The 27,652-nt window shown below is 38.6% G+C and overlaps 1 protein-coding gene across 8 annotated transcripts in view; it reads left to right on the top strand.

The window, feature by feature from the left end:
- ADGRB2 (adhesion G protein-coupled receptor B2) overlaps nt 1-27,652 on the top strand; it is a 441,157-nt gene that overhangs the window by 376,949 nt on the left and 36,556 nt on the right. For 7 of the 8 annotated variants that reach the window (XM_075853159.1, XM_075853161.1, XM_075853162.1 and 4 more), the window contains 10 exons: nt 3,064-3,258; nt 7,203-7,271; nt 8,663-8,771; nt 9,780-9,926; nt 10,051-10,229; nt 10,457-10,500; nt 12,854-12,980; nt 17,954-18,057; nt 22,012-22,114; nt 26,316-26,466. In XM_075853159.1, the coding sequence (XP_075709274.1) occupies nt 3,064-3,258; nt 7,203-7,271; nt 8,663-8,771; nt 9,780-9,926; nt 10,051-10,229; nt 10,457-10,500; nt 12,854-12,980; nt 17,954-18,057; nt 22,012-22,114; nt 26,316-26,466 (1,228 nt within the window). The remainder of the gene's footprint in view (nt 1-3,063; nt 3,259-7,202; nt 7,272-8,662; nt 8,772-9,779; nt 9,927-10,050; nt 10,230-10,456; nt 10,501-12,853; nt 12,981-17,953; nt 18,058-22,011; nt 22,115-26,315; nt 26,467-27,652) is intronic. The other variant, XM_075853160.1, reaches the window with a different exon arrangement.

Consider the following 27,652-nt stretch of genomic DNA (forward strand, 5'->3'; position numbering starts at 1 on the left):
GAGGCTGAACTTGGTAGAAATTCTTCACGTGCCGACTCCGAGCACGTATGTACATTATTCCAACACCTGGATTTTAGACTATGTTTAGTCCCTGGTGAATGTGCATGGCCTATTTTAATGCTTTATATACATTTTTTGTTCAATGATTATGCCTTTAGAGTAGTAGATATTATATAAAAGATTAATGGTCTGTTCCAATAACTTCATGAATATTTACTGTTATTTCTAGTCATTCAAAATTGACTGATCACCATAAGTTATGTATAAGGAGAACATACAAACGTCATGCATATTTTGGTTGGATCAAAGCCCAGGACCCTTATGTATGTTATAAGGCAGCAGGGATAACTACTGGGCCAGTGTGCCACCTCACAGTATATATTCATATCTTTTTTTTATATTTTATTACACTGGCAAATAAAAGCTTGTTGTTCATACTTTGCAATTTTTAAAGGCTTGTTATAGCCTTTTGGATGCTCCCCATCCATTTTTTTCTATTCTTCATATTATGAGATAATCTGTAGATTTTGTTTCTAAATCTCTACAGCCTAAAGGTTTCCTGTCCAACAATCTGTGGAACCTTTCAGCTCAGCCAAATTCGCTGAGACCTAGGAAAAGGAAAGAAGTCTTTGGTAATGCACTGATTATTTTGCATTATACTTTAAAAAAAATTAATAATCTGGAATGAACCACAGCAAAGAGAATATGGACAATGTTGCCAAATAAAGGGTTCTTCTTGCTCCTTAGGCTGGTTTCACACGACCATGTTACGTCCGTAATGTACGGAACGTATTTCGGCCGGAAGACCCGGACCGAACACAGTGCAGGGAGCCGGGCTCCTAGCATCATAGTGATGTACGATGCTAGGAGTCCCTGCCTCGCTGCAGGACAACTGTCCCGTACTGAAAACATGATTACAGTACGGGACAGTTGTCCTGCAGCGAGGCAGGGACTCCTAGCATCGTACATCACTATGATGCTAGGAGCCCGGCTCCCTGCACTGTGTTCGGTCCGGGTCTTCCGGCCGAAATACGTTCCGTACATTACGGACGTAACATGGTCGTGTGAACCCAGCCTCAGGGTATGTGCACACGTAAACTGCATTTACGTCTGAAATTACGGAGCTGTTTTCAGGAGAAAACAGCTCCGTAATTTCAGACGTAATTGCTCGTCCTCGCATTTTGCGAGGCGTCATTGACGGCCGTAATTTAGAGCTGTTCTTCATTGAATTCAATGAAAAACGGCTCAAATTACGTCCAAAAAAGTGTCCTGCACTTCTTTAACGAGGCAGTCATTTTACGCATCGTCGTTTGACAACTGTCATTTGAATGGGTTTGCCGACGTATTGGAGCCGTATTTTCAGGCGTAAATCGAGGCATAGTACGCCTCGTTTACGCCTGAAAATAGGTCGTGTGAACCCAGCCTTAGATGCAATGTCGTTTTGCAGCATTTTTGGGATACTTCTGATTCTGGCAATATAGCTGGATTTTACAACACATTGTAGGCTCATGTTTTCTAGAGGAAAGGCTAACATAGAGTTCGCTCAAATTCTTCCCTTCCTGCCTTTTTTATATTTCTGTCAAGAACATACATATCATGATGAGTGTTAATGAAACTGCCATATAACTCACACTCTAGGGTCTTGCCTGACCACAGAATTTAATTCTCTATTTTCTATACTAACCAGTCAGATTAATCTAGATTACTGGGCAAGGGCATAAGGCATATCATACAGCTGGTCACCATGAGCTAACCATTGTATACAGTATTTTCAATTATAAAATAAAACTTCTCCAAAAGTTATTATTACCTTCTTTAAAGCACCATTAATTCTAGGGCGCTCTACATATGAGAAGGGGTTTAAGTACATGGCATGAGACAATAAAACAACAAGTAAAATAAACACAATAATTGACAGACTGGTACAAAAGGAGGGAGGACCCTGCTTGCAATACACAACGGAAGGGCAAAAGAGACAGAAGGTGACAGCAGAAGCTGTTCATCCGGTAGCAAAGTGGCTTGAGGGTTATACGGGATGTAAGATTTTCTGCAGAGGTGGGTTTTCAGGTTGCTTTTGAAGATTTGGATGGTGGGAGAGAGTCTGATGTGTTGGGCTATGGAGAGTTCCAGAATATGGGGGATGCATGGGGAGCAGAGCAGGTGTTATTGTCAAGTACCGGAGATTATGTGTGGGGAGGTATCGGGATATTAGGGTAGAGATATATGAAGGGGACAGGTTGTGGACTTGTATGTCATTGTCAATTTTTTTAACTGAATTCGCTGGGCAGTGGTTAGCCAGTGACGGGATTGGCAGAGGTGAAACGAGGGGGAGGTGGATGAATAGCAGGGAGGGGACATCTGGACCAGAGAGATAAATTTGTGTGTTGTCAGCATAAAGGTGTAATGGATGGCCGTAGTTTGTTGTAGGGTTAGCTGATGGCCAAGGTTTAACATGGCAAAACTTCTATGTCTGCATTCTATAATATAAATCTGTCACTGCTTAAAAGAGTAAATTGTACTGATTATAATCAGGCGGGCGGTTAGTTACAGAGATTCTTCATGATGGCTAGAAAGTATGCTAATTGTTCAATTTACGAGGACATCGGTGTAATATATTCTATGCTGGTGTTTTTGTCTCTTACCAGACTTGGCTCTTTTTGCGAGTTAACCTGGGTCTCATTAATCACATAAAAAGGCTTAGTAATTTACAGAGCCAAATTTAACCCAGGAATAGAGTTTGTTCCAAATTTAGAACCAGTCGAATCGCTTGCACAGAATTGGCAAGGTTTCCTGCTCCACAAGATGTTCCAAAGCCCTTTTCAGTTAAAGCTTTAGGAAAAATATATCTATTGCAAGTTTTAGGAATATTGCTTAATAGATAGATAGATAGATAGATAGATAGATAGATAGATAGATAGATAGATAGATAGATAGATAGAACATGTTGTACAGTATATCTACTAGCGGGGTTAGTGGCATCATGCATTTTGTATTGCTGACAATCTAAAGATGTGAATATTTTTTTTTTGTCAAAAACAATTCATATTCTGATTTGTCCTACAGCTCCGTGAACATTTGGCAAAAGGTCAGCGCTTATTGGCTGGGCAAGGGATGACACAGGTAGTACGGAGTATGTTGGAGTTGGTGTCAACTAAGAATTACTACAGTGGAGACCTTCTTTTCTGTGTTGAGATCTTGCGCAATGTAACTGATACATATAAGAGAGCCACCTATGTACCGTCCTTTGAGGACATTCAGGTAAGTGTACACGTAAATATATAACACGGAGGAAAACATTTCACTGACACAAACTGGCTACGAAACTCGAGTCAGTTATACTCACAGATCTTTGTTGGACATTGTTGAGATGAGTTTATGTGAATGATCCAATATTCTAAAAGTTTCCTTTATTACTAAATAACAATAATAGTAAATCTTATGGGAGTCAAGTGCCAGAAATAAATTCCATTCATTCGATTAGTGAAATGGTTATAAGAACAGTTCAAGACTAAAGAAAGATGAACAAATCACAGGTAAGGATTGAATAATTAATGGTGGGATCTTAGCGTCGTTCTTGAATCAACTGAAAAATCACTGTAAATGTCGCATTTACATGCATAAATAAATCAAAGAAGGGGTGCCATACATGGAGGAGCAAACAACTGGGGTGGTGTTCATACACAGCTAACACTCGCAGCATATACTGCCCCCTTAGCCATGACATACAGATACGTCATTGGGCGTTAAGTGGTTAACCAATTAACAATCAAACAAATATATTGTGACAATAATGAAACTTGACCGGCAACTCTATAGTATATATCCCATTGCAAGAACACAGTGTTGTTTTCAAAATGCCATTGCATTGACTTTTTGTCCCTAACCTACATTGATTCTTTTACTTGCTCCGTCCTCTATTTCTTTTTCACAAGTAAACGATAACATAGCCACCACTCCTGATTTTTTCACCCAACAGCGCCTCATGTCCTCCTGTCTGTAATACATTTTACCTTGAGCTCTGCTGCAGAAGAAGGCTTGTATTTCCACGCGTAACCTTCAGACGGAGCCTGTAAGTGCTGTCACAGTGAGTTGTAGCACACACATAAAAGGCTCTTTTGCTTGTTAACAGAGCTCATGTTGTGTATAATGTGATATTACGGCCGGCACACAGTGCAATGCCGGCTGCTCTCTCATTATTCTCTTGCCCTCTTTTCTTAATCCTCCACATACCGTTTTTGCTTTTTATTATTATTATTATTATTATTATTATTTTGTTACTGTCATTTTTTTTTCTTTTCACCCCTTCATTTTTGCTTTATATCTTGTTTAGTGATCCATCCATCCATCATGTTGTCCATATATTTCGAGCAATATCGTTTATTTTTGCACCACCCCAGTTGTTTGCTCCTTTTGATTTGGCACCCCTACTTTGATTTACTTATTTATGCAAGGAAGTGCCACATTTACAGTGGTTTTTCTGTTGATTCAAGAACAATGCTTCGATCCCACCATTTATTATGCGATCCTTACCTGTCATTTGTGTATCTTTCTAATAAATGGCCACTTGTTTTGTATGTAGCAGAATGCATTTTAATATCCACTACCTATAATAGAAAAATAATTATGTGAACTAAAAACATCTGCCTGACATGATCATTTCTTATTATTATGGTGAAATTTTAGAATTTTAAGAAAATTGCACTATGTATGGCCAGCTCTAGGATATTTCTTCACACATAGAAGATATTCACTCATCGCTATATATGATTTAGTGTGGGCAAAGATGCTGAAAAGGGGTTTCCATGGTATCCCAGCTTGCTGTTCTTCTCTCTCCCACTCATTTTTAAGCCAATCAGGACAAACTGTAGAAAATCATATGAGAGATCTTTTAAATAGTGATTTGACTATTCACAAAAAAACACGGAAAGGATCATGTGGCTATATCTAATAAGCTTATGAAATATGCCGGTTCTGGGAGTAGTCAAGATTACGTCTACACATCCTCTTCTTACCAGGAAGCGAAAGGGAAAACAAGTGCGGCGCTTCATGGAATAGTACCTCTAGATTTTAATAAAGATGTGTCCCAAAGTAAGAAACGTGCTCACCTTGTTAGGTGGTGAAAAGCAGGCACAACCGAACAATGGACTTTTTTAAAAGATGAACCAAGTATCGTCTTAAGGCTCCTCAAAGCCGACATTAGAGCGACTTCCGAATTGGTCCTAAGAATGTCTTTGGAATGCAAAGAAGTTCAATAGAAATACATGCATAGGGGGGTGCTACCAGGTAAATAACGGGCATAGAGATGCTAAGCATATCTTTATGCCAGTTATTTGCCTGCCAGCATTCTATACATTACTACCTCTTGAATTTCTTTGCATACACATCATTTAATCACTCAATTGAGAACCTACATAGTTAAAGGGGTAATGTCATAGACTTCACCTGTCCAAGGACTAAGGGGACAGCTGCTGCACATATCCTGTGGATATCCCATTACTGAGTAAAATGTGCATATCCCTTAAAGTAGTATTCCAGCGGATAATAATTTTTGCTTATCCACAGAGATAAATAAACGTTACATCCAACTCCTAGGACCCCCACCAGTCCCAATCCTCCAACTCCCCCAATTAGCAAAACAAGGTGAAGATGAGTTTGTATGGAGCAGCAAGTCATGTGCGCTGCTACTCCATACAATACTATGGGAGTTAGGCCTCATGCACACTTCCATCACCGTTTTATCGTCCGTTTTTGACGGATCCGTGTGTCCATTTTTGTTTCCGTGTGCACTCCGTTTCCATTCCGTGTTTCTGTTTTACACGGACGTTGTGCTTCCGTTTTTTAAACGGAAAAACGGAAGGTAAACTTCATTTGAACTTGTCACATGTCCCAGGAAACACCCATAGAAAGGTTACAATAAGTTTTTGGTGCTGTTTTCTGTAGCTTTCAGAGCATAGAGAACAGTTTGAGATTACTCTGCTTGGCTTGCTTTGTTTTTTTGTGACATTTGGAGTGAAATGTGTGCATTTACTTACATATTTTGTGACGCTGGGCACTAGTTCCCTGCTGCCATCTGTGCGTCAAAAGCTCCTTGGCAAGTTCCTCCCAAGCGGCGTCCTTTTTATAGCGGTCATGGTAGCATTCTACCCGCCTATCCCACAGTTCTGGGTGATCATGCACCCATTCTATGAGTCTGTCCACATCCATCTTCAGGAATGAATGTGTACTGTAGTCTGTGAGTCTGTGAACTTTGGCTCACCCAGCCGTTGCTATGGCAACGGATCCGTCAAAAACGGACAGCACACGGAAGCCTTCCGTGTGCCATCCGATTTTTTGACTGACCCATTGACTTCTATGGGCCACACGGTCACTGAATCACTGACCAAAGTAGGACATGCTCTACTTTTAACGGAACAACGGATCCGTTTAAATAACTGAAGTGTGCATGGGCCCATTGAAATGAATGGGTTCAGGGTGCTATCAGTGACAAAAACGGATAGCACCCTGAAGCAAAAGACTGAAGTGGGCATGAAGCCTTATAGAAATAGCGGAGTGATCTCAATCTGCTACTTCCATAACTCTCACATAGCTTGTATATAGAAGCAGCGCACATGCTTGACCACTGCTTCATATCAACTCCTCCTCACCGCAATTGTGTGGTTGAGGGGGTGGGGAATTGGTGATAAATGTTATAAGCAGAAATACCCCTTTAATGGACTACACTTTAAAACTAGAATAAAAGAAAATAAAGGTGTCTCTTAAACATTACTGGAAATTAGAGTTTTGGACCATGATTCAGTTAGCAGCTCTTTGGTCTTATTCCCACACATCAGAAAACACTGCTTATTGTACAAGATTAGAAGACGGAAAATATTTTGGTGAGTTTTACTGCAGTCGACTATCGCTCCTGTGTACTGACTATATTTATAATAAAATTAAAGACTAAAGTGTCCTGTCAGCAGACTTTGCCAAATGTTTGGCTTTGTCAAGGACTTAGTATCCTGATTCTGAGTGCTCTGTTTTCACAAGTTCTATATTTTTCCTATTAGTGGTCGTGTATGGATTTTTAGTAAACATAATAGAGTGGAATTTAATAGGAACTGAATTACTAGGTTGTTGTTTTCACCGATATACAATCTTTCATACTTGTTTTAATGCATAATCCTTCCTTCTCTCTTCCTCGCTAAATCTCTCTTTTTATACAGAAGTTTTTCCATGCTGTCAGTCACATACTGGATGCAGATAATAGAGAAAAGTGGGAGGACGCTCAGCAGGTGGGGAGCAGTGATGATGCAGCAGTGAGCCGTGGATGTGTGACGTTTGCCTGTAGCGGGGGTGGGATGTGTGTGTACCTTTGTTTGACAGGCGGAGGATAATGCACGTGCAATGTAAATGTTGTCAATACAATTAGGTGCAGGGGAGAATAATCCTCTTTTTAAAAGAAAAAAAATGTAAGGCTATTTGAGTTTCCATTGCTAGAATCAAGAAACTAATAGTGTTACGCTTTCTAAATAGTGAGGATTTCATGAAGAAAAATAGGCAGATATGTACAAGAACTCTAGGTCTTTTGCATTTTGACTGTTAAGGGATAGCCTTACTGTATATTCTTTTAGTCTACAGTTTATTATTGCATACTGTAGCGCTGTAAAATCAGATAGAATAAAGGAACCCAACTAAAGTTTTCGTATTCCAAAATAATGCCCTTTTCTCCTGCCAATAACTGCTGATCAATTGGGGTCCCATCAGGGGGAGTCCCCACAATTAGCTAGTTGTCAAGGGACCAATTAAAATATATTTTACGCCAGATTGTGCAATACAAACTGCATACATTATTAAATAGATCTCTTAGACCTGATGATGCTGATGTACTAACTTTGAAAATCCGTGTTAGAATGGCTGTATAATCCTTTCTCAAAGCTTTCCTGCCTGATATTAAAATGAGCATTTTATGAGACCAAGTATATGCATGATGTAATCACAATATCCGTCCACCTAGAGCTGACGAGCTGCTGTCAGTGTCCCAACCTCCCTCCGCCACATGCTGAAATCTTGCACATGCTCAGTTTACCTGGCTTGGAAATTTTCTGCAGCATGTGGATGAGATTGGTTCAAATTTCATCCACATTGCTGCTACTGCAATACGTGGCGGATTCTCCACCCACAAATCCAGACAGAAAGTCTGCAGCAATTCTGCCACATGTGAACATAAACTTATTCCTGAATAATATTTGTCCAGGCCTGGTCTACAGTACCTGAAAGTCAATGTAGTTTAGACTTTGATATAAGGTATTTAAGTGCATTTTCCAGAGCAATTATTGAACTTAAAAATGTAGGTGCATTTAGAGTTTTGTTTCCGAAAGTGAATGTTTTAGCTGAACTTCACATTCACTTACATAATCTTAGTGTGTTCACAGACTTCAGTTCATAAATGAAACTTTCATGTAACATATATGGTTGACTTTTGACACACATTGGAAACCTTACTTACCACTAGTAATTACCATTTATTTTTAATGTTTATAGCCTGAAGAAGCTTGGTTTGTAAATAGATTTCTCTTGTTGAACTTTATATAACCATTAGGTTACTTCGCATTTGTATGATTTCAACTTAATCTGCTGAGGAAAGCATGATGTGTAAATAAAGCAAGCAACATCTGTCTCCTAGGTGGCCCCAGGCTCTGTTCTCCTCATGAAGGTGCTTGAAGATTATATCCACCTGGTAGGAGATGCGCTAAAACCTTTCCAGAGTTCCATCATAGTCACAGAGAATCTGGGTATGAGATATCTTATTTTGTAATAAAGTAATATTGTATAATACTGATTCTTATGCCTTAGTGTTACTAAAAGTCTAAGATTATGAGATTATACAACTGCTCTTTAGTTTCTAAAAAAAATTAGATGATCTCCAAGACAAACATTGGTATAATCTCGTCACCATTGCCCATGAAAAACTATTTTCTTTTTATTGAAATACTGGCCGGGGATAGTCTGGCACCGATGACCGTGCCTTGTTCAAAGTGGTTCAGATCACTTGATTTTCTCATTCTAAGGCCTGATTCACACGAACGCTGCGCTGCCGTTTTTCACGTCCGATGTGCATCCGTGCACAGAACTGCGGGGCGCGATGTCACGCATCCCCCATAGTTGAGAGTCTATGGAGGGATGCGTGATGCGTGAAAAGATAGGACATGTCCTATTTTCCCACGGACCCTTCACACGGCTGTGTGAACGGCCACATTGAATTACATAGGTCCGTGGGACGGCCGCTGTTTCAACGGCCGTCCCACGGATATTTAACACGTTCGTGTGAATAAGGCCTAAGGTGGATTCACACTGAAACTGAACCATGGAAAACTTGCTTACTTGATTTTTTGCTTCACACCGTTTACATGTCTAATTTCCATACAGGGAATCTAAATCGTGAAAAGGCAGGTGTCTATAATAAGGTGTCCATTCAGTGTACAAAATGCGACTTTTAGTGTTAATAAGCCAATTAATGGCATCTCATAGGTGGTCTTATTATCCCAGCTTGCCAACTGGAAATGTTCAAAGGCATAAACAAAAATGTTTAGGAATAATACATATTATTATCAGTAAGAAAAAGATAGTTTTAAAACAGAGCTTTAACTACCAGAGTACATTTTTTTAGGTCAAGGCAAGTGTGAGTTGTTTAGTGTCTATTTTTCTATAGTTTCATTGGATAGTCATTTTATGTAATTTTTGTTTCAATGATGGTATATGTATGTGCTATATTTTATTTTCGTATGTTATGCGTCATGCAGTTATTAGTATTCAGAGGGAACCGGTCTCAGCTGTTTCCAGTGATATAAACTTCCCCATGAAAGGTCGCCGTGGGATGAACGACTGGGCTAGAAACTCTGAGGATAAACTTTTTATACCCAAAGAAGTTCTCACTTTGCCCCAAGCAGGTAAACACTAGTTCAAAATGTACATATTTAGGAAATTTCACTGGATGATAAATATACGTGAATAGGGAGTGATACAGAATTTGAATATATGTTTTTCTAATCCTTTCTTGTTTTTGAACTGTAGAGACAGAGGACTCTGCATATTTTGTGATAGGTGCAGTGCTGTACCGCACTCTTGGGCTCATCTTACCTCCTCCAAGTAATTCTCTAGCTGTCAGTTCAAAGGTTCTGACTGTCACCGTCCGTCCTCTCACCAAACCTGTAGAGCAGCTAGTCGTGGTAGAGTTATCGCATATAATCAATGTAAGTACTATGTAAACCATCCATTATATCATCTACATTGTTGTTTGACTGCCATAGTGCCGCTGTCACAGGCTGTAATAACTGTTATCCAGTATCTCAATGCCAGTTCTCCGGCTTTCTGCTCATTTTTTTTTTCTTTTTTCATCCCTTTTTGTACACCATATGTCTTTATAGGTCCTAAAACGAAAAAGAATTGTTTTAATAAAGCATGTCTTCTTATCTGACAGGGTACATCTAGTCCCCAGTGTGCTGTATGGGATTATTCGAAAAGGTTGGTACGCTCAATCAGTTCAGAAGTTGATAGAAAAAAAAAGATGACAATGTTCCTCTATCGCTTATCTTAAACATGATGGTTACCGCATTTTTGGATAATAAATGATTAAAACCTTTCTTCTTTTTCTACAAAGCTTATGTTTTTATTACAATGATACATACTATGCCGGTTTCTCGTAGAATAGTGTCAAAGGCTACATTCCAGCAGTTGATTTCGCTTTTAGTAGGAGATCATGTCTTTTTTTCATATCTGTTCCCAATAAAATAAATTTTTGTTAGTGACCTTGGAAATGAGAGCTAATTCCAGCATCGTTTCCATATCCTTTATCACCATTACAGCAGTAGAGAAATGCTACAGAGCTAGAGACAATGTGATTGCAGCAAGTGTCTTCTTTTCAATATGAAAAGAAAATCACTTCTAATAAAATAATGGCAGCCCGTATTGTCCCACCTGTACAAGAATAATATAAGCAAATACAGAGAGTTTCATTCTTGAAAGCTTTTGCAAGCTCTTCCAAGGTTGAGACCTGGAACTGTCCGATTGGGAGGTGCTGAAATTGTTACTAATCCAGGATGCAGGCCGAGAGAGTGCTGTAGTGCTTTTGTTTTTTTGTATGTTTTTTTATACATTGACCGATCATCATTATAGAGTTACATTGTGTTTATGTAAGTGGGAATGAAAAGACCACCACAGCTGATTTCCGTTCTCTATGAGGATGAGATTTGTCTAATTAACATACAGGACATGACATTTTCAAACGACGAAATAGAGCTTTAAAAAAATAAATATGTGGTACAATCATATTTAATTTGTTATTGTGTAAAGCAGATGGTGACAGGCCTCCCTGCAGCTGCTTAAGTTCTGGTATTTGAATATATTGAGCGTTTGCCTCTTCTTTCTCCACAATGTCAGGGTATCTGTTAGAAATCTGCTTATCAAACAGAATGACTTTGTCAGCTCGAAAGAACCCACAAAGCATTTGTATTATTCATTCTATTTTGTGTGTCTCTCAATAAGAGTTCATCAACCAAAACAAAAACGCGTTGCTAAAAACGCAACAAAAATGCACAGTCTAAACCCAGCTTAACTGCAGATTCCTATGTGTGCTTCCACACAAGGTACAATTGTTTCAGGTGTGAGTTTGTGATTTGGTAGATGATTGCTACATCCATGTGTGAGTATGAAAAGGTGCGCGCGTGTTTGTGTGTGGGTGTGTAAGAGTGTAAGAACCCTTCTTGAGCCCTCATCCTTGCCATGTTTTATTCTTACACTCCATCTGCTGTAGTTGCCAGAGTAACGTGGATGACTGGGGAGAGAATTAGTGATGTATGTGAAGATCACTGTATGCGTATAGGCAGCTGACATTTTTGAGACAAGACCCCTTGCATTGGTTAATAGAAATATAGGAAAATATAAGAGATCAGGGACGCAGCTAAGCAGCATTGAGAGTGAGAAGCAATTTGTAAAGTATTTGTGTTGCTTCGAATATTTGGATTGTTTTACATGTCTAGTGTAAAAGAGGTTCATTGCTTATAACACTACGTGAGTGCTGAACCTGCTAATACAGGCAATAAATGTAGAAGTTATCAGGGATTTAGGGAAGGTTGTGGGCTGTATGATAGCAACACACAGAAAGGAGGGACAGAATGGTAGGTAGGATGTGTCGTGATGTCAGATTGAACCTCAGAAAACCCCCTAAGCCTAGATGCTGCATCATTCATGACTATTCCGAGTATTATCCCCTTTGCTTCTTTTCTTCTTAGCTCTCCATTCCATATGCTTTTCTTCCTCTCATCTTCTTTTCTTTATTTGTAATCCCTAGTGAATAATGTCATGCGGCACAACTTTATCTCTTCCCCCATTGCTCGCACTCACTATATATTCCTTTATGTTCTGTGCGCTTTTCTCTAATGCTTTACAAGATGTTCTCCCTTTCGGTGCCTCTGTATTGCCCTTTCAGCTTCTTGCCCTGTGCTTTTCACACATGTAGCACTACAACTGCTCAGTCTATCCGGACACATTCTTTCTTCATCTGTCATTACCATCCTTCACTCCAATTCTCCCCTCTCTCCGAGTTTACTTCTTCCTCATCATCCTCCCTATTGTTTCTCCCCCTCATTTTGTCTTTCTGTCTCCCCCACACTCCTTCTTTCTCTGCCTCACTTCTCTCCCTGGGTGTCACCCACACACACTCATATTCAAGACACCAGCAAAGTGATGCAGGCTTGCTGTTCCTGCTTCGGATATGCACAGCTTTCCTAGTATCCTCCACTGCTTATACAGAAAAACTGTATCATGCCAGCTGTACCTCTTCAGATTTTGACTTCTTATTTCTGCTCCTGATCACCAGTGATGCATCCAGTGGAACCTGGGACACAGAAAGCTGCCAGACCCTACCAACCCAACCATCTCACACCAAATGCCTTTGCAACCAGCTCACCACCTTTGCAGTGTTGGCACAACTTCCCAAGGAGTTGGTAAGCATGGAAAACCATATTAGAACAACATAGGCCAGATCTTAAGTGAATGTTGCGCATGAGAGTTAACTTTGGCTCTGAAATCCAAAACTAACTGCTGATTGGTCAGGAAAGAATTTGAGGATGTCCTTTGAGGCCTGTTCTTTTTTATTATAATTGTGTCGTTGTATATATTACGTAAAGATTATTGCCATTTTTTAATCTGAATTTGCAATGCTTAATTTTGTATGTCTCTTAGCATGTAAAATACTATCATATACTAATGTGTTATTACAGCATAGCAGCATCATTCTTGCTTACACACTTAACCCCTTTAAAATCCATAAACATTTTTCCACTGAACTTACTTCAGATTTTAGAGCTGACTATGCATGTTCAGTACTATAAATAGAATGGGCCAAGCAATAATGGATTCTTGTAATAAATTATGCGCGGGAAATTATACATGTTTATAACAGATTCACTAAATATCATTCTATCTGGCTGTTACTCTTCGTTTTTCAGTATAATAATCCCTTTCAAGGTTTCAGTATTAGTATTCGTCTAACTAGTTTAGTTTACAATTTTGGAATGCTTCTTCTACTATATGTGAATGTACAAGGGTTATATAGAAAATAAGATTTATATAGTAGATACATAGAAGACGTCACTGTGCAACATTAGAAAATGTACTAGGACTTACAGATGTCTTTACCTTGACTTTTAACACATTATATAAACAATGGATAGATCTCTTATCTTGACTTTTTCAATGACTATTCAATGGCTTTTGTTGTGTGATATCACGCTGCAAGATGGCTACATCCGGATGACAATTGTCTCAGCAAGGCCATGTAGGTTCAATGGACTTGCTCTCCACACTGAAAGTATATCCATTTGTGTTGTGAGACTCCAACAACCCAATCTTTAAGTATATTACAATTTATTCTTTAAAATGGGTGCCTCCTACTCATTCATATGTATTCACTCAAATCTGTACATACCCATATTTTCTACTTTGGGATAGAGCATTAGATCTGCATTTATAATGTGTATTGTATAAACCTTAATATGTCTGCTTGGCTTCTAAGAGCATCATAGAGACGTCTCTGCGTGTTCTTTTTTGATGCTTTTATTGCTATAGAATCATTTTTTTTCTGATAGTGATTCTTTCATACCATAAATGTCCACATTTGGCCTTCTGAAGTGCCAATATGTACTGTACTCTTACTGTGGAATCGAGGAACGCTAGATATTCAGGTGCCTTTCTATTCCTCAGTTTGCTTAGTGGTTGACTGGGCAGTGATCCAATCTAAACTCTCTAACAAGCGGCTTCAAAGTGTTTGGTTAAGTTTTAGTACTTTGGCAGAGGAAATGTTTAATTGATCAGCTATGACAAAGAAGAAGAGACCTCTTCCATCCAGTTACATTCTGGTTGATCTGCTAAATGTGTATTTGATTGAGTTTATTAATGACAAAGTCTTTATTACCGACCTATTTACTGACAGATCAACTAAAAATCTAAATAAGTATACTGCAGATTACATTCTATCTTATTCACCTTTCCCTCAAACCCAATTCTAAGTACAGTACTCCATAAAATTTGTGAACATACACAAAATGAAAAAATGATATATTCTTCATGCTAATCTTCCACCTGTTCTGCAGTAAGTTATATTCTTCTAAGTTTTGCATGTTTGATCAGTATGTACACAGCTCTCTACAGCATACCAAGGCGGGCATAGAGAAGAAAGGATGGGGTAGACTTTTTTTCTGTACAGTAATGAACTTGTTTCATGTGTCAGGAATATGACATTTTCTATTGTGAATTACTTGACATGTAGGTCCATTGTTTTTATTCTACGTGTCGCCAAGCATCTTTTGTGAATAATGAATTTGTTTAAACCTGTGAAAATATAAATGTCATTATATAGAAGATAAAGCCAGTTTGGGAGGCCATAGAAGGGTAGATGTATGACAACAATGGCAATGATTGAAAAATCTATTCTGCTTACCGCTTGAGCGGTGGGGACTGTCCTTCACAGGTTTTATCCTCACTAGAACAGCCTGATGATAGGCCCTATTATGCTATCAGTCATAAAATCTTACAATGTATGCTCAAAATTGTGTAGACCGGTGCAGGATTGTCAGTGTACCTATTACTGGAGGTCAGAAGATAAAGAAGGTAGTGATCAGTGGAATTGAGGAAGCAGAGCTACTGCGCTATAGCTGAAGTCAGGCTGGGTTCATATGTATTTATTTGTAACTCTGCAACTGATCTTAACTGATTAAAAAAATTCCACAAAAAAAACCTGATAATAAATCGACATCGGTTTGGATGAGCTTCCATTGTTTTTTTTTTCAGTCCATCTAATCTCCTCAAGGATTTAAGCTCTAGTCACATTTGCGCTATGAACTTAGTTTTTGTGGTGTCATAGAAGCAGAAAAACGGAATTCAATACTGTTATGGATCTGTCACATGGCGAACACCAATGGTGCCCGACAGACCCTATTGACTTTAATGGGCTCTGTGGTGTCCTCGTCATGGTGCCTGTCAATTTACCAGAAAAAAATAGTGCAGTGTGCTGCTCTATTTTTTCCACCATTTTTGCCAGAATCTGTGATAGAGGCTCCTAATGCAGATGTGAACAGAGCCTTTAAAACACAAATCATGATGGATACTGATCCTGTAAAAAAAAAAAAAAGATATATATACACTACCGTTCAAAAGTTTGGGGTCACCCAGACAATTTTGTGTTTTCCATGAAAACTCACACTTATATTTATCAAATGAGTTGCAAAATGACTAGAAAATATAGTCAAGACATTGACAAGGTTAGAAATAATGATTTTTATTTGAAATAATAATTTTCTCCTTCAAACTTTGCTTTCGTCAAAGAATGCTCCATTTGCAGCAATTGCAGCATTGCAGACCTTTGGCATTCTAGCTGTTAATTTGCTGAGGTAATTGGGAGAAATTTCACCCCATGCTTCCAGAAGGCCCTCCCACAAGTTGGATTGGCTTGATGGGCACTTCTTGCGTACCATACGGTCAAGCTGCTCCCACAACTGCTCTATGGGGTTGAGATCTGGTGACTGCACTGGCCACTCCATTACAGATAGAATACCAGCTGCCTGCTTCTTCCCTAAATAGTTCTTGCATAATTTGGAGGTGTGCTTTGGGTCATTGTCCTGTTGTAGGATGAAATTGGCTCCAATCAAGCGCTGTCCACAGGGTATGGCATGGCATTGCAAAATGGAGTGATAGCCTTCCTTATTCAAAATCCCTTTTACCTTGTACAAATCTCCCACTTTACCAGCACCAAAGCAACCCCAGACCATCACATTACCTCCACCATGCTTGACAGATGGCGTCAGGCACTCTTCCAGCATTTTTTCAGTTGTTCTGCATCTCACAAATGTTCTTCTGTGTGATCCAAACACCTCAAACTTCGATTCGTCTGTCCATAACACTTTTTTCTAATCTTCCTCTGTCCAATGTCTGTGTGCTTTTGCCCATATTAAACTTTTCCTTTTATTATCTAGTCTCAAATATGGTTTTTTCTTTGCCACTTTGCCCTGAAGGCCAGCATCCCGGAGTCGCCTCTTCACTGTAGACGTTGACACTGGCGTTTTGCGGGTACTATTTAATGAAGCTGCCAGTTGAGGACCTGTGAGGCGTCTATTTCTCAAACTAGAGACTTTAATGTACTTGTCTTGTTGCTCAGTTGTGCAGCGGGGCCTCCCACTTCTCTTTCTACTCTGGTTAGAGTCTGTTTGTGCTGTCCTCTGAAGGGAGTAGTACACACCGTTGTAGGAAATCTTCAATGTCTTGGCAATTTCTCGCATGGAATAGCCTTCATTTCTAAGACCAAGAATAGACTGTCGAGTTTCACATGAAAGCTCTCTTTTTCTAGTAATTTTGAGAGTTTAATCGAACCCACAAATGCAATGCTCCAGATTCTCAACTAGCTCAAAGGAAGGTCAGTTTTATAGCTCCTCTAAACAGCAAAACTGTTTACAGCGGTGCCAACATAATTGCACAAGGGTTTTCAAGTGTTTTCTAATCATCCAGTAGCCTTCTAACACAGTTAGCAAACACAATGTACCATTAGAACACTGGAGTGATGGTTGCTGGAAATTGGCCTCTATACACCTATGTAGATATTGCATCAAAAACCAGACATTTGCAGCTAGGATAGTCATTTAGCACATTACCAATGTATAGAGTGTATTTCTGATTAATTTGATGTTATCTTCATTGAAAACAAATGTGCTTTTCTTTAAAAAATAAGGACATTTGTAAGTGACCCTAAACTTTTGAACGATAGTGTATATTATGATGGAAATGCCACTTTGGGATCAGTTTAAGTCCCATCGAATGATAACAAATTGATGAGAAATATTTAACTCCCAGGTTAGGAGGAAATTGAAACTACATGTAAAACTAGATTTGCATAAATCATATATAATTTTGGACAACCAGGGAACAATGTTTATATACTATCGAGACACCGAGTGCCTCATATTTTGAAATTGTGTCAGAGAGAAAAATGGCCACGTGATTCATGGCAACCAATTAGCTTTCAGGTTTCATTTTGTATCAAACATGGACCCCGGTTATTTACCATTTGTTACCAATGCCACGTTTTTTTTAGTTAGACTCATTATTAAGAAGATAATGACATTAAGAACACAGTGATTCCCTATTAGTTTTCTGCATGGAATCCAATCCACAATTAATATGCATATTGAACTTCAGAAGAACACCAAACCAGCCCATCTTGTTATAGTTCCTGTTGTTCCTACAGCACATACTACAATACAGCTAAATCTTATTAAACCGCCTACAATTCAGACAAGTCTCAAAGTGAATTCCGAATCCAGTGTACCGCTATGAAAAAGTAAGCCTGAAAGAGAACTGACAATGAACCATGTCATGACAATTAACTTTGAGTCCTTGATGAAAAGCTTATATGTTGTTGTCTCCGCAGGTAATGGATGTCTCTGGTTCTCCGTCAGTCCCCCTGATGATTGGTTGTGCTGTATCTTGCATGGCTTTGCTCATTCTTCTTGCTGTTTATGCTGCATTTTGGAGGTATGTTTGCAGTAATACATTTCGAATTACAACATAGATAATGGCATACAGTATAGTAAAATAAAGGTGTATATATATGTAATAGAGGTTATACACAGGACAACTCATATCCAGGTTGGAGATTCCATAAATAATTTGTCATATGTGGATTGCAATTATTAGGGTAGAGTTTTTTGCAGGAAGAAATTTCTGCCTCAGAATTCCGTCTGGAATTTTGAGTCAGATTTTGATCTGCCTGCACGGCATTTGCCGCGTTTTTAACTGCACTTTTTCGCCCGCGGCCATTGAGCAAGCAAAAACGACGCGAAAAACGCTTTCTCTGCCTCCCATTGATGTCAACGGGAGGTCAGAGACGTAAACGTCTGAAGATAGGGCATGTCGCCCCTCTTTCCAGCGAGCCGGTTTTACCGCTCGCTGGGAAAAAACACCTCTGCCTCCTATTGAAATCAATGGAAGGCGTATTCGGACGTTTTTTGGCGCGTTTTCCTATGCAGTTTCCGCATCAAAATACATGAAAAAAAAAGTCTGTGTGAACAGGGCCTTAAAGTCCAAAGGCAGTAACCTGTGCAATCTTCCAATTTCCTCTTTCTAGACAGAAATTGATATTAAAAAAAGAGAAGTCGGCACTGGTGGTACTGGCATTGTCTGAGTACTGGCAAACTTTGACCTGTGTTGGGTTATATAGCTGGCTTTGTGATTTTGGATGAAAGGGAACTTGTTTTATTAGCAATCTGATTTTATCAATAAACTTATAACTACAAGTATATGGTAAAACCATTCATTATACGTTATTACACATTATTAAGAGGGTGAAGCTGCTGATACTTTATTTCTAGGGATCATGGGCCTTTAGTTATGCCACTGATACTACATCTTCTCTTTGATTTTGTTCAACTGCCTTAAAATAGAGTTTTAATGGAGACTGAGGAAAGAAGTATTATCTTGTTTAGAGTACATCCATTTTAATCTGTCTTTTGACACGTCAATGAGAACTTTAAATGGTATGTTCCCCTTCGGACCACATTTTTCTATATGGGTACATAAAAGTTGAGTGACTTTGTAAATACATTACATTACTTATCTTGGACTGATCCAGGGCTGCATTCACAATTCTGAAAGCTTCAGATCTAAAATCTTCCAGCATTTTTTTTCTGGCTCAATCTCTTTAGAGAACTTGCTTTTTTTATTTGTATTCTGGCTTATTGCAATATACGGGTTTAGCTACAGCTTGTTTAGATTATTTCTATATAAACTGTAAAATGACATTCAAAGGTGGACATACCCTTTAAGGGAAGATTACGTGGGACATTAGATAGGCAGACATCACACTCCCCAAATTGGATTTGTTGTTCTATATTAAATTCACTGACTATATTACCAATGTAATACATACATGCAACATTGATGGTACCATAACCTTATTTTATTATATCTATTTTCATTTAATATGCAGTTTTTTCTCTTTAGCCTTTGGGCTAAGCTTTCTAATATGTTCGGTTTTTGAATGATTGTTTTTATGCATAAGATTTCTGTACACATCTTTTCAACTACCCACCAATACAGATTTACATGACAAACCAATTTAATTTTCAAGCGTCTGCACAATGAAGGAATGATTTTTACAACATAGTCAATGTTCAATGCTCTATTCTCACCATCTAAAAATAAAACTACTTGTCATTTACAGGATGCTTTTGCTAATACATTTCTTGACTGATGTGATAAATTCCCATCATTTAGAAACAATTTCAGAAATGATTGAAGCTGTTTGTCAGCCTGGCCATCCACCATACAGTACAGTGCAAAAATCAGAGACCACTATTTCATTTATTTAATTTCCAGTAAAAAGATTTATTATATACCAATTATTAATTTTTCCGTGTCAAAAAAAAATGCAGAGAACCTATTTATTAGAAAATTTGACAAAAGCCTTCAACCCTAAGTATAATTGTGAAAAACTAAATTCCCAAAATTAGCGTCCAGACTTTCATTGTGAGACGACGACTCAATATTATGGGTCTGAAATGACTTGTTACTGTAAAAGCCGTTGCGGAGACAAAAAAAAAAAAGAATATCTGCACAAGAACAATGAAACAGAGCATCGGAGACGTGATTTAAGGTTTCAGGAACTGTTGAGTCTAAGTGTGAAATTTTGGAAGTAATAGAAATCAGTATGTATGACACTCAAACAATGAAAGCCTCTTATTGTCTACAACCATTGATTCAGCATGGTGGAGGATCTGTTCAGATTTGGGTATGTGCAACAACACCTGATGTTGGTGATTTGTTTTTTAATGATGACATCATAATCGCTGATATGTACAAAAAAGATGATGCAATAACCTCTGGGAAATGTTGATTGAGAAAAAAAATATTCTGCAGCATAATAAGGACCTCAAGCAAAGTGCTGTGAATATCAAGTCATACTTATCAACCAAAGAAGCTGCTGCTGTTCTCAGAACGATGGACTTACCACCCCTTGGCTCACAACTCAATATCATGGAATGTCTTTGGGATTACATAGATTATGAGGAGCAAAAAAGGAACCCAACTTCTAAGACTGAACTTTGAAGGTGTCATAGATTTTTTTTTTATTATAGGTAGTTGTTGATGCTCCTGTGTAATTCTCTGTTTTTAATAAAGGTTTTCAGTTTTTTCCCATTTTCTCATACTAAAAAATGAATAACTTTGACTTAATGGCAATTCTAACTGGAAATTCATTAAATAAAAGCGAGGCCTCTGACTTTTGCACAGTACTGTACATGGGAAATGTGACAAATAATTGTACTATTAGTTGTTAAGAACTATTTCAAGGGAACCTGCCACTAGGTTTGGGGCCACTAGACCACCAGCATGTCGTTACGCAGCTGGGGTTGAGCGTTTCAAACATACCCACGTCAACACCGGCCGTTTCAACATTAGGTAGTAAAAGAATTTATAAATGACCTGAGATGAGTCTGGGAGATCCGCATTAAAGCAAGGTGTACTGTCCTCGGCTTCAATGTGTATGCGCCTGCTGCTGGAATCATCTAGGGGACTCATCTCAGGTCATTTAGAAGTTATTTTACTACTTAAAGGGGTTGTCCCACAAAGAATATTGTTTATAGTTAAATTCAGCCTCAAATTATGAAAAAAAAATTGTATTTACACTTATTTAATAAAATAACTTATATCCCCAGATATTTCAGAAATAATGTTAGCATAGTGCCACCTGCTGTTTCTAATGAATAGCGGTGTCCACCTCAGTAAATGTGCCCAGTCTTGCTCCTTTCTCTGCTCCGCTGGGTATGCGGAGGGATCCCTGGTGCGATGAGCCGGCTGCCTCTGAAGCTGCAGCATCTTCTCTGCTTGAAGTGTCTGGAGCCCTACTCTACATCTGTATGCCACTGATTTCATATGGACTTTTTTTCTGCTGTAATCCGTACAAATTAGACAGAAAAAAATTGTGGTATGCTCCATTGGATGCAATATGCATCATACTTCTAAGAAGCATTGCTTTAAAAGGAGAATAACTCCACACAAACGGCACTAGACAAAGTGTGTATTGCAGCACATGGATGCCGTACCGTACATTGTGTGCTGCCGTACCATACTCCATACAAGCCTAATACAAAATGTATGTTCGGAATATCTGACATAAATATGTCTATGGTGGGTTTTGCAGCCAGTTGTAGATAACAGAGGAACAATGCATAGCAGAGCTCCCAGATTAAACTTTGTAAACTCATTCGAGCAAATTATTTGTAGATAAAAATTATTGTTATTAAAAAAGTCATTTGTACATTCTTTCTTAAAATATAACTCATTACATTTTACATTACATTTTACTATGCTGTGTTTGCCGGGAGAATTTCATGTAATGAAACTTGTATTTATATGACTCTTTTCAAGTGTTCTGAGTTGTATTGTGCAGTTCTGACTCTTAATGCATTTTTTTTCTACTTTATATTCTAGATTCATTCGTTCTGAGCGCTCAATCATCCTACTCAATTTTTGTTTGTCCATTCTTGCTTCTAATATTCTGATTCTGGTGGGACAATCACAAGCCCTCAGTAAAGTGAGAAAAATTCATTGTATCTGGCTGGTTTATTAAATTGAATATATTTATTGAAAAGAATGGTTTTAAAAAAAAGTTGTAAAAATGCAAGTCATCAGAAAGTTCATCCTTGAGAACTAAAATATGATATGTCCATAGAAACTATTATCAATATTATCAGTGATATGGAAGACATACCTACATACATATAGACATCCCATTATTCATACATGGATAGAGTTGTTTACCTAAGAGTTTGCCTTGTATACTAGTGTGGAAGTTTTGGAACTTTCTTTATTTTTCAAAGAATTTACTTTTTATATCAAGGTACCAATAGATTTAATAATAAAGTTTAGATATTACTAATGTTCTAAATGACTATAACTGCTTGTAATGATTAATAATTTATTATTCCCTAATAATTGCAAGGCTACATTCTCAGCAGCAATCACTCCAGTCCCCTGATGCTGCACATACATTCAGCGGCCAAGCATCAATAGCGAGCGGCGGGGCTTTTTTTTCTGCGAATCACTGCGGTTTGCAATTTGGTTCTTACCCACGATGCGGTGTTAATGTGCGTGAAGAAACAAGCTTGAGCTCTTTCTTGGATTTACTAGACTGTAAAATCGCCAGATCTCAACGCTATTGAACACTGGGATGTGCTTGACCCTAAGGTTAGGGGAGGGGTGAGATTCAATGTTTTAACAACAGGCATATGCGCATGGGGGGGGCTGTCGCGGTGTTTCGAGCCATTGAAAATTATTCTAATAATCAAATTAAACAAATACAATATTCCAAATTCACCCTATAAAGTGGACTCTAAATAACGAAACTCCCAGAATGTTTAACTTGATTACCACACTATGTATATAATTACACAAGTGTACGTAGCTACCTACCCACATTCATTATATTAAACTCATCCATAACATTATCCTGTGGATACATCAGCAGTCCAAACACCACCGCATGCTGAGACAACCCCTTTAATCCCTGCCATATAAGTTTATACGGAATAAAACTACAGCTCCCAGCATGGCCTGAACAATGGTAAGGATATGCTGAGAGTTGCTTTTTCACAAAAAAGAATGTGATTATCCATCATCTCGCTTCAGATCATACTGTGATTACAGTGCTGATCAGTCACAGGGAGAATAAACATTTACATATAGTGACTCACAGATTACATCTTCTCAGTTTGGAGACGTTCTCTTTCTTTTTTCTTCTCCATCCGGTCCAGACCTCCATAACGACGTCTCCATGCCACAACCCATTTCTGCAGAGTTTGCCGCTCAGATGTTTCAGGCACCTCACTTTTCCAACATTTCTGCTCCTACAGATGTAGCCAAGTTCATCTTGACTCTGATAACTTGCTGCTGAGTGATATCACATAACAAAAGCCATTGAAAAAGTCAAGTTAAAGTTTCCTGACATTGTGTATTTAATGCGTTAAAAGTCAACCTAATGATGGCTACATCCGTTAATATAATAGCACCATACACTGTACCCCTGAATATAATAGCATCATACACTGTTCCCCTGAATATAATAGTACTATACACTGTGCCTCTGAATATAATAGTACCATACACTGTGCCCATGAATAAAATTGTGTCAAACACTGTAAAGTAAAGCACCGCACACTGTGCCCCTGTAGATAGCACCACTCACAGAGCCCCCTGTAGATAGTGCCATTCACAATACCCGCTGTACATAGTGCCCCAAATAGAGCCGTCTGTAAATAGTGGCACTAACAATGCCCCCTGTAGATAGCCCTATATAGAGCCACCTTTAGATAGCATCTCATATAGAGCTCATGCCCCTCATGGAGGCCCCTGTCGATCATGCCCCTCATAGAGCCCCCTGCAGATAGTGCCACTCATAGAGCAACCTGTAGATAGTGCCACTCAAAGACCCCCTGTAGATAGTGCCCCTCGTAGACCCTGTTGTATATAGTGCTCTCCATAGAGTCCCTGTAGATAGGGCCCCCTGTAGATAGCTACCCCATATAGTCCCCTGTAGATAGTGCCCCACTGAGAGTCCTCCAGAGAGTCCCTTTTAGATAGTGCCCCCCAGAGAGTCCCCTGTAGATAGTGCTCTCAACATTGCCCACTGAAAAAAGATTAAAAACTCATGTGTCTCCGCGCCATCCTCCAGTGACGCAGGTCTGGTCAGAGACGAGATCAGGCCTCATCCAGCAGAACGATGCAGCAGGCGCGATGACGTAATCGCGTAGACTGCATCATTACTAAAGCGCCAAATGGCGAGACAAGGAACTGATAGGTCCCGTGCCTCGCCAGGCAGCGCTACACTAATCAGTTGTATTCGCGTCCTAAAGATGCGGATACAATCGAGTACAGGGGACTGGGTCCCGCTTCACCCCAGTTCACCAAATTAAAAACAACCGTTTTGGGAGAATCGGGACGAGGGGAAAATGCCCTACAATCCAAGCTAAAGTAGATGTGGGTTGAAACTTCCCCGAAAATACCTGATAGCTAGATATATCAAATATCTGCAAAACTATAATTTCTGCAAACAGAGGATTATTTGGTGAATATAAGGTTTGATGATTTGAACATTTATACGGATTTAAAAAATATGTTATGATGATTCATGTATCAGAGATAATTGTTGGTTAATGTAATGGTACCTTGATAGAAAATACAAAGACATTTGTTAGTGACCCCAAACTTTTGCACTCTAGAGTAAGTCATATGAGCTATTTACAATGCAAAGTCTTTTTACTCTATAAAGCGCTATTATTTCTATTAGTATGTCAGCTGTATCCAGAAATAGCATATAAATAATGTTTGCTTTGAGCACATCTGCACTGCTTCCTTCCTATGCACACACTGGTCTTACATATCTTTGTATGCTGGGTTTGCTTTTATTTCTTTCCTCCAATGCTTTTTAATCAATACTTGTATTAAGTTACATGCTCAGTAATATGCTGCCAGTTATACAGTAAATCCACAATGCTGGGGGCTAGAAAGGGAAATCAATTTGGGAATGGAGTGGGAGGTGATGTGTCAGGAGTGTATTTTCTTTGTTTATTGCACATAGAAGGGGAAAAGATAAATAGGGTTGTTGTGGACATCATTATAACCAGAGGTTTATGGTAACTTGTAAAGGTCAGTGTTTTGGCATTTTGGATTTCTGAGTATTATACTAATGCCACCTTTAGTAATAGTTGTGGCATTTCACGCTCAGGATTAATAGTCTTATGTCTTTCTTTTTTTAAATGACTTGTTTCAAGTTCATCCTATCATCATACTGGTTATCATTGATTCCATATATTTATCTCCTGTAGTAAACAGCTGGATTTCTACTGCTGTAGGCACGGAACCTTTGGCAGTAACCCTCTACCATTTCCATCCGTTAGAATTTTTTTGCATCCATAAAATATATCAGCTTTTCTAATTGTTAACGCAGCTGAATGTAGGCTCATAGTCTAAATAATTTGTCACAAAACAGCTACACTTTTATCAATTACCTCTTCTTCACGGCTTTAAGACACGGGTCTAGTGTGTCTAATCATAACTTCAGCCCTTGTAGTAATACTTCCTAATTCCAACAATTATTACTATCAAATTGGATGCCTTTGTGTAGACGTGAAGAAAAATCATAAACTGGGTTGTTTGGGTTAGGAACAAAGGGGAAAATAAAAATCAGACCCATTTTTTAATTTCTGGACAGCCCCTTTAAGACACCCTCAGTCAAAATGAGCTTTAGCCCTCGTTGTGTGTTGTTTCGCCCGTGCACGCTGAGTTATGTCCTCCACATCCACTTTCAATTGAATTTTATAGAATACTGTAAAGGGTTGAGAAAACAAATAATTGCAAATGTTCTGAACCATAATGTAAAAAGACTGCACAGGCAAAAATAAACTAGAACAATAATGTAAGATAAATATGTATTAAAGGTGGAGTTATCCAAGTGTTATAGTTAAAGGGGATGATATTGGAGTAAACATCCTACAAATGAAAAGATTACTTCATTAGCTTGTAGTAGAAAAAGGAAACTATTAAGTTTCACATGAATGGATGTTAAGATTACATTAGGGACATTTGGAGCATTAGCCGTGGGCTCATAAGAATTCTATAGCTCCTCTTTCAGCTTGGTTTGTTGAAATGCATAGACAAAAAGAAATTGCCTATGAACCAATAAAGTTAATCTGCTACTGACATTCCTGTACTAAATACTGCTCTCTGTCTCCCTGCAGGCTGTCTGTGCTTTGATCGCTGCTTTCTTGCACTTTTTCTTTCTTTCTTCTTTTTGTTGGGTGCTAACGGAGGCCTGGCAGTCCTACTTGGCTGTCATTGGGCAAATGAGGACACGTCTGGTCCGTAAACGCTTTCTGTGCCTGGGGTGGGGTAAGCACTATTTCCATATAGGGTCTCACTACAAGCATTTTAAAAAAGCACTTTAACCCAAATCTAACAACGAATGTTTGACTGGGGCTAGGCTCAGTATCCCCTTTTCCTCCAAGTCATACTTACTGGGGTGCAGGAGGTTGAGATCTTGTTTAGCTGTCCACGTACCTGCCTGTGACACCGAAGTACAAAATTAGTCATTACGGAATTCCTTTTACTAAATAATGGCTTTATAGGACTAATAAGTGAAAAATTTACCCTGCATATTCTATATTTTTTGTAGCCAAAAAAAATAATTTTATTGGCGACTATTTATCTCCCTCCATATTAATCCTGCAGACACAAGTACTGCGGGAAATATGGAGGAGCCCAGATTTTTGCATCTGAAACCCCTGTGACTATGACTATACATGTTCAGATTTAAATTGCAGTCTACTTTGAAGGGCAACTCCAACCTAAAGTGGTCGTCAGTTATGATTGTATGATATATGATATGATCTCTTTGGTCTGGAATTCCTCTGACATACAGCATTCTTTATAGCCAGTTAGGGCTCATGCACATGGCCATATTACGGCTCCGTTCTGTACGTACTGTAGTAGAGGTGTGTAAGCCCTCTACTATAAACCTCCATATGGCTCTGATTTCATACGGAGGCAAACTGAGTTTTGTTTTTTGCCAGATTCTGCCAAATGTTCCCTTGGACTCTGTATCTGAGAATATTGCGATACACATGCAGAATGACTGACTGAGCTGCAATACAGGCTCCATGGCAGAGTGTGTGTGTCCTAAATAGGCTTAATTATTTTAGTCCTTGTATTCATTGGCAAATGAATGAAGATATTTATTTATTGATACCAGGCTTTTATTTTATTCTTTTCCACTATAAAACTGAAAGAATCAAATGTTTTTGGTAATGAACAGGGTGTATTATATAGGTACAAAGCTTGAAAATGAAATTTTTTCATTGTAAGCATAAATTATACCTACAGTGACACGAAATTACAGTCGTAACAGGCACCAACTTGTCAGAGACAATATGCGGATTAGTTTTCATGGAAACGTTTTAGAAAGCAGAGTGTTTCTTTTATGCTCTGTTTACATAATGTTTGTATACAGATATATACTGCAATATTCTCACAGATTTCTATGACGCAAACATATGCCAAAAGATTGATTTATTGGCAT

Source organism: Rhinoderma darwinii, chromosome 2, assembly GCF_050947455.1.
Source record: "Rhinoderma darwinii isolate aRhiDar2 chromosome 2, aRhiDar2.hap1, whole genome shotgun sequence".
NCBI classification, from domain to species: Eukaryota; Metazoa; Chordata; class Amphibia; order Anura; family Rhinodermatidae; genus Rhinoderma; species Rhinoderma darwinii.